The sequence below is a fragment of the Engraulis encrasicolus genome, chromosome 6 (genome assembly GCF_034702125.1).
Source record: "Engraulis encrasicolus isolate BLACKSEA-1 chromosome 6, IST_EnEncr_1.0, whole genome shotgun sequence".
In the NCBI taxonomy this organism is placed as follows: Eukaryota; Metazoa; Chordata; class Actinopteri; order Clupeiformes; family Engraulidae; genus Engraulis; species Engraulis encrasicolus.
Genome location: NC_085862.1, coordinates 93575 through 102500, shown reverse-complemented (window position 1 = coordinate 102500; position 8926 = coordinate 93575). Strand labels below are relative to the sequence as shown.

Genomic DNA, 8926 nt, shown 5'->3' with positions numbered 1-8926 from the left:
GGCCCCTCATCCGTGGAGAAAACAATAAAGTTTCCCAGCTGTCAGTCTAGCCACAACAGCTTTTGAGGGACTGTTTTTCATTGCAAATGAGAAAAAGACTTTACAATTGAACTTTTGCAAGATATTTAAAGGGACACTGTGCAGGAAATGGTTTAAAAAGGTACTGCAACTATGCTGTTCATTGAAATGGGGCTGCCTATTGCCAAATTTGATCTTTACATGAACGTTTACTAAGTCATAAACAAATACTTTCTATGTTCCAAGTACAGTCATTTTTGCAGATAAAAATGGCTATTTTTGGAAATTAAAAATGGCGGACCAACCATGGAGAAGATCCTCCTTTTCATGTATGAAAAGTGCAATTTTTCCAGTCATAATGAATACTTAGAATTTGATGGTGGTGGTAAGTATTCATGAAAATGGTAACATTATTGAATGGGCAGCATGAATTCAGGAAATAAACAACTAAAAATCTCACACAGTGTCCATATATACGAGGAGACAAGCACAAGTGGAGGAGGCAAGGTCGCATATTGTAACGCACTCTAAGTGTGTGCGTGTGTGCGTGTGTGCGTGTGTGTGTGTGTGTGTGTGTGTGTGTGTGTGTGCGTGCATGTGTGTTTTAGGATCTGCATTCTCATGCCTACCCATAAGCTGTGTGACCTCCTGAGGCGCCTGGCATCATTTCACCTTCGCTTCCTCCTGAGGCGCCTGGCATCATTTCACCCCCTTAATCTGCTACCTTCTGAGGCGCCTGGCGTCATTTCACCTGCACATCCTTAGTCTGCTACAGGATCCAGATGAAACTCTGGGTCCGTTCGAAACAGGGAAGGCAGCTGTCCTTCCAGTGAGCTAACTGGACATCGAGTCATGAAGTGTGGATCGAAACAAAAAATTGCTTTATTTCCTCCCTCGGCAGTTGACTGCATTTGTGGGCGTAACAGGGATATTTGAGGGCAGCATCAGATGCTGACTTCGCTGCCTTGGTACCCAACATGCTGTGCGTCACCTCCCTCTCAACCGGAAACCTGAAAAACAAACATGGCTACTACCTTATCATACTCTTTATTCTGACACTTATGTATGTAGATATTGAAAATTGAATCGATAAATCAACATTGTAGTATCTAAATATGATGTCGCTAGATCTAGTTATAGCCTTTTTTACGATTCCACCGTCTGAAGGTCATTCACCGTTCAAATAGCATGCGTAAGCTAAGCACTAACGTCATGTACGTAACTCCCGCCATAGAATTGCCGTAACATCAAATGCGCAAGGCAGCGCACTCGTTAGTGCCATTCGAAACGGCTGCCTCATCAGCTAACTTCACCTATCTGATCAGTGACCTGTTTATGTAGGAGGAGAGTCATCGAGTCACTGCTTTCCGTTTCGAATTGACCCACAGTAAACACATTATATGAAAGTGAAAACCCAACTGGGAAACTCCTCCTCCCATTGTCAGTGTGACACAGCAGTCTACAGCACACAAGTGAACACTGCACACAACGAAATTGCATTTATTCCTCATCCATGCAAGGGGGCAGCCCCCAATGGCGCCCGAAAGGGAGCAGTGCGGCGGACGGTACCATGCTCAAGGTATCTCAGTCATAGAGGAGGATGGGGGAGAGTACTGGTTAATTACTCCCCCCACCAACCTGGCGGGTCGGGAGTTATTAACTTGGTGTCTGTGACAATGTTAAACATAATAACTCGCTGTTACTAAACGTGTGTGACAATGTTTAACACATCAAACTCGCTGTTATTAAATCTTGTGTGCTTAATGTGAACACATTATATTTACAGATGTTTTTACTATGATCTGTAACAATGCTACTCTGTGTAATTCTTCACACTTAATTGTGTCTATGATGTGTTTGTGACTATGGCATACTCTCATTAAACTGTGTTCACTCTTGATGATTTAATTTCTTTTGCAAATCCTCATCACACTGTGTGCCAAATCACACATCACACTGTGTGCCAAATCCTCATCACACTGTGTACCAAATCCTCATCAAATATTTTCACAGTAGATGATTCAAACTCTGCCCACCCAATGCAAAGGAGTATGCTCAAGTCTGGTCTCCTAAGGCAGTGGTTCTTAACCTGGGGTCCTGGCACCCCCTGGGGGTGCGCCAGAGATTTCAGGGGGTGCAAGGAATTGTGTTTGTGTTGAGGTTGTGACCAAAATTTTGCTTGAGAACATTATAATTTGGCAAAATCAAAAAAAAAAAAAAACGTGTTTTGGTCCCTATGCAAAGGAATTAAGGTATTGCCTAATGTCTCAAACAGGAAGCCTCATCTCTTAAATCAATTTTAGTGCTTGTTCACGCACAGAAGTTTGGGTTGGGGGTGTGCGGCTTGTCTTGGGCACATTAAGGGGGTGCTTTAAGGAAAAAAGGTTAAGAACCACTGTCCTAAGGGGGCGTTGTCCTAGCTGGTCTCCTAAGGGGCTGTTGTCCTAGCTGGGCTCCGCCCTACTGGTGACGCAACGCCTTCACTTCAGCTACACACAGTAGGGCCAGGAGCTTGCTCAATCCAGCTACATCGGGAACTCCACCCACTTTGTCTGGAACCAATCAACTGAGCATTTCCAACTGTCCTGCGTAGAGGCAATGACGTGATTTAACCCTATCCAGACCGGGCTTTTTTGGTATTCCTGGGACCGGGGGGGGGCTCTTTTGACTTAGGAACCGAATGGCGTATGACCACCAAACTTGGAGGGGATGATCTTCAGCCAAAGATCTATGAATGACATCAGTTTGGGGTCATTATCGGATATTATGACATCATTATGACGTCATTTCCTGATTTTATTACCCAAAACGTCACCTTAATGTATTTTCCATCTAACTTGGGTAATGCACATCAATTTTGGTTATTATGTGCATCAGACCACTTCAAATGTTCACAAGGGTATCTGATGCTAATGAAATTTTTTTTAAAAAGTGATGATGATGAGACTTAGATCAGTGATTTTTGGTTAGGCGTACCTGTCAGAAAACCGTTGCCATGGCAACAACAAAAATGACAAACCTTTTCTTTTGACATCACATTGTAGCCAACTTCATTTTAGGAAAAGTCTCAAATTTTCGTAGTCATATCTTTAGTCATTCAGGAGTTATACGACATCAAAGTTGGTGCGGGCACTTTTAGCCCCCCCCCCCCGGTCTGGATAGGGTTAAGCTTGGTTTAAACTTCAGTTGACAACACACTGTAATAGACCATCTTGTCGGCCATCTTGTCCAAGGTTTATCAGTGAGGCATGTGTGATGAATTATGAACAGGTTTAAATTCCACTGAAGAACTGGCTTTGTATGTGTGTGTGTGTGTGTGTCATTTCACCCCCTTAATCTGCTACCTTCTGAGGCGTCTGGCATCATTTTACCTTCGCTTCCTTGAATTTAGAAATTGTGTGTATATTTAATTAGATGTAGTGTAATTCTGAAACATCACATTTCAGAACACTTGCAGGTTAAAGGGGAATTCCGGCTATTTTGGCAACATGTCCCATCTGATTGAGGCCAAGGGAAGTTGGCCAAAGGGAAAACCGAGAGAAATGTTCATGCGGGCTGCGCAAAGTTGTTCAATTGTGTTGTTTTCAATGAAAGCGGGAGGCAGTGGATGGTCCTTAACCCTTTAAGCGCCACAATTTATTTTTCAAAAAAGCTGAATTTTGGCATGATAAATTCAAATGACTGTGGCTTGACAGTGGTAACAGATAGAGCTTGACTGTCAATTAGACAAATATTGGGGATGACCCCAAGATTATTTTGGGAGTAAATATGCATACCTAATTTGCATATTCTGACGTCATATGGTGGCGGCCATTTTGAATTTTTAATACATTTGGGAAAATATTGATAATTTTCAATAGATTATTGAATTTATTTAGCAATATTTGACATTCCATTACTATCACGTAGTGCACATACACTATGGTCAAGGTAATAAGTAGTTTTAGGCAGAATATATATAGTATATATTGTAATATTGCAATAGGCCTAATATAATGCAATATTTTTCAAAAAAGTTGAATTTTGGCATGACAAATTCAAATGACTGTGGCTTGACACTGGTAACAGATAGAGCTTGACTGTCAATTAGACAAATATTGGGGATGACCCCAAGTTTTTTTTGGGAGTAAACATGCATACCTAATTTGCATATTATGACGTCATATGGTGGCGGCCATTTTGATTTTTTTATAATTTTTGGAAAATATTGATAATTTTCAATAGATTATTGAATTTATTTAGCAATATTTGACATTCCATTACTATCACGTAGAGCACATACACTATGGTCAAGGAAATGAGTAGTTTTAGGCAGAATATATATAGTATATATTGTAATATTGCAATAGGCCTAATATAATGCAATAATATTGAAATATATAATGCAACAATTACTACTTTTGCCTGGAGGGCCGAACATGTTTGTATCTGTAACCTGTACCTTTTTAGCTTGTGAAACTTTCACAGAAAGGGTCAGCACACACATATTCAATTCATATTTATGCCTATTTTTACATCTGTATAGCCTACTATGGCCTTTGGAGCAGGCGCTGTATAGGCAGTAAAATGGTTGATCATGGCACAGTCTAGCTCAGTGACTACAGTTTGTCACTTACATTTCACAAAACTAATGGGCAAACTGTCAACATAATGGGTATGAAATCACAAGTATTATATCCATAGTATTGTGTCCAACGTAATTAGGCTACGTTATAGCCTGACACCTGAAGCCGATCAGGAACACAATCCCCGCCCCCTCGCGTGGAGAGCGCAGCGCCCTTCCACCCTCTCCCCCGTTTGAGAGAAATATATCGCCACCTCTTTCGTCTTTATTTGCTGTTTTACTGATTTATAACTCTTACAAAGACAGTCAAAACGCTGTGACCAGTCTGATTGTCAACAACGAGTCTAAAACATTCATATTTAGGGTTGCCTATGCGTCTTCTCTTCACCGTGCGTTCTATTACCAAAACCTCTCCATGCGGAGATATGGCACGTTCGCCGCTGCCATCCACCCAGTAGAAGTCAGAAAGAGGGACAGAATGAGTGCGTGTGTGCTGCTTGGTGAACAGTGTTTGTCTGATCCCAGGATTATTGCGTTTGCGTCCGGATAGGTGGCTACCCGCATCACCGGGGGCTGAATGGAGGGAGCCCAAGCTAACATTACCAGACCCACTTCTCTCACCCCTAATTCCTCCACCAATACCTGTATGGACACCACGATTGCATTCGCCACTACCACCGACTCACTTGAGATCGGATAAAGTCACCGAATGAGTTTCAATGTGTGTGTGTGTGCTTAGAGAACATCCTTGCTTCGCATGTCGGCATCACTGCCTTCGGAAGTTTCGCCACGGTAAACAAAGAGTGCTCGTCCGATCATTATCCCCCTCGTGAGATAAAAACTGTCCTTCGGAGTCAGAATAGGCAAATAACATGCTCAGAACGAGCTGCATCGGGGCATCAGTGAACAACAAGATGCACACCCAGATGCCTTCACAGTGGTCCTGGGAGATTTCAACCACGGAAATCTCAAAACAGTACTTCCAAAATTTCACCAACATGTCAACTTCCCAACAAGAGAACAAAACACCCTGGACCTCGTTTACACAAATCAGAAGAGAGCATACAAGGCAAAGCCCATCCCCCACATTGGATCATCAGACCACACAACGATTCTGCTACTGCCAGCTTACAGACAAAGGGCAAAACTCACCAAACCAGTTCAGAAGGAGGTGAGAAAATGGCCTGAGGGGGCCATCTCACGACTACAGGACTGCTTTGAAACCACAGACTGGGACATTTTCAAAACAGCTGCCACCCACAGCAATCACATTGACATTGAGGAGTACACAGACACCGTGACCTCCTACATCACAAAATGCATCGATGATGTTACAGAAATAAAACACATCAATACCAGGGCCAACCAGAAGCCATGGTTCAGAGGAGACGTTCACCGACTGCTGAGGGCCAGAGACAAAGCCTTCAGAGCAGGAGACGTAGCTGGCCTAAAGACAGCAAGGGCAAACCTGTCCCAGGGCATCAGGAAAGCAAAAAAGGAATACTCAGACAAAATAACAACACACTTCAAAGACAGCAGAGATGCACAGAGCCTGTGGTAGGGCATACAGGCCATCACGGACTATAAGCCTGCACCACGAAGCTGTGACAACAACACCTCTCTGCTAAACGACCTGAACAGTTTCTTTGCCCGCTTTGAAGCACAAAATGACACTCACACACAAAAAAAACTCCCCCTCCCCCCCATGATCAACCCCTTTACCTGTCCTCTGCCAGTGTTAAGAGGACACTGGCCACCATCAACCCACGCAAAGCAGCTGGCCCAGACAACATACCAGGCCGAGTGTTGAAGGATTGTGCAGAAGAGCTGAAGGATGTCTTCACAGACATCTTTAACATCTCTCTGGAGCAAGCAGTCATCCCATCACTTTTCAAAGCTGCAACCATCATACCTGTGCCGAAGAAATCATCACCATTATGCTTCAATGACTACCGTCCTGTAGCACTGACGCCCATAATCATGAAGTGCTTCGAACGGCTAGTCCTGTCACACATCAAAGCCACCCTACCCCCCACCCTGGACCCCTACCAGTTCGCATACCGAGCCAAGCGATCCACGGAGGATGCAATCTGCTCTGCCCTCCATCCAGCCCTCACCCACTTGGACAATAAAGACTCATATGTGAGAATGCTGTTCATTGACTTCAGTTCAGCATTCAATACCATAATACCACAACAACTCATCAGAAAACTGGACAAACTAGGTTTCAGCACCTCCCTCTGCAACTGGCTGCTGGACTTCCTGATGCAAAGACCACAAGCAGTACGGGTAGGGAACAACACCTCAAGCACCCTGACCCTGAGCACGGGGGCTCCGCAAGGTTGTGTTCTCAGCCCCCTGCTGTTCACGCTGCTGACACACGACTGCACAACGACCCACAGCACTAACCATCTAGTGAAGTTTGCGGATGATACAACACTGGTGGGCCTCATCACCAAGGGCGATGAGACTCACTACAGAGAAGAAGTAGACCTGCTGGCCAGATGGTGCAAAGACAACAACCTCCTGCTGAATGTCAACAAGACCAAGGAGATTGTTGTCAACTTCCAAAGGGTCCAAAAACAACTGCCACCACTGACCATCGACGGCGATGCTGTGGAGAGAGTGACCAGCACCAAGTTCCTTGGAGTGCACATCAGCGACGACCTCTCTTGGACCACCAACACTACATCACTGGCGAAGAAGGCCCATCAGCGTCTCTACTTCCTGCGCAAACTAAAGAAGGCAAGTGCTACACCCTCCATCATGACAACATTCTAGGATTCCAGGAACCATAGAGAGCGTTGTGTCCAACTGCATCACAGTGTGGGGAGGAAGCTGCATGGAGAAAAACAGGAAGACACTCCAGCGTGTTGTGAACACAGCGAAGAAGATCATTGGAGTACCACTCCCCTCCCTGCAGGACATTTACACCACACGCCTCACCCGGAAAGCACTGATGATCATCAAAGACACAAGCCACCCTGCACAAAAACTGTTCAGCCTCCTGCCCTCTGGAAAGAGGTACAGGCGCCTCCGTTCCCGTACCACCAGGCTGGCGAGCAGCACAATGCACCAAGCGATCAAGATGCTGAACACTCAACCCACTCTCCCTCCACTGTCAGCCTCTAGCCAGCAAGGCCACTGACAACCCCCCCACCATCCCCCACCACCATATCTGCGACTGAACATTCCACCTGCACTACTATACTTGTGACTGAACTTTCAACCTGCACTAACTCAAAACATGCGCACACACACACACACACACACACACACACACACACACACACACACACACACACACACACACACACACACACACACACACACACACACACACACACACACACACACACACACACACACACACACACGCACACTGCACTTTCTGCACTAAACCCAAACATACACACACTGACACACACTGACACACACACACACACACACACACACACACACACACACACACACACACACACACACACACACACACACACACACACACACACACACACACACACACACACACACACAGACACACACCGCACCTTCTACCTGCACTAAACACATACACACACACACACACACACACACACACACACACACACACACACACACACACACACACACACACACACACACACACACACACACACACACACACACACACACACACACACACACACACACACACACACTGCTGCTGGTGTACTTGACAGACCTTTTTAATATTTATTTTTCTTCAAAATGCTACTATTACCATGCCAGAACGCTATAAAGGACTTTTTAGGAAAAGCACAAAAGCACAACAATACCTCTTAATGTATGTCCTCTACAAGTCTTCTGTTGTCCAGTCTTGCACTTTAAATGTCTGTATGAGCACTGTCTATGTCCATACTGTCTTAAGTCCATGTATAAGTACTGTCTATGTCTATACTGTCTATGTCCTTACCTAGATTAGTCTATGTCTGTATGGGAAAGCAAGAAATGTAATTTCAAATTCTTTGTATGACCAGTGCATGTAAAGAAATTGACAATAAAACCTACTTGACTTGACTTGACTTGAGAACTTCATCATGATTCAACTTCTCACTAGCCATGATGAAATAGCTCGCTGATAGTTCACTGATAACAACACAAAAACTACTGGTAGGGAGGATGAACACTATTAAGACCGCTGGTTTGATCTACATGCGCTTTTGTTCATGATGACGTACCGTCGCAATTCTGCGACTTTGGCGCTTAAAGGGTTAACACTGGCGTGCCACAAAAAAGCATTTTGATACACGTTATGAGCTTCATAAAAGGCTAAACATTTGCCCGCTGCCTCCCGCTTTCATT

At 44.5% G+C, this 8926-nt stretch overlaps 1 protein-coding gene across 1 annotated transcript in view; it reads left to right on the top strand.

Annotated features, from left to right (window-relative positions):
• The window catches only part of LOC134450496 (alanine aminotransferase 2-like), a 36925-nt gene extending 36142 nt beyond the window's left edge, over positions 1-783 (top strand). Inside the window, exon 11 of the mRNA XM_063200338.1 lies at positions 627-783. Coding sequence (XP_063056408.1) covers positions 627-783 — 157 coding nt within the window. The remainder of the gene's footprint in view (positions 1-626) is intronic.
• The last annotated feature ends 8143 nt before the right edge of the window (positions 784-8926 follow it).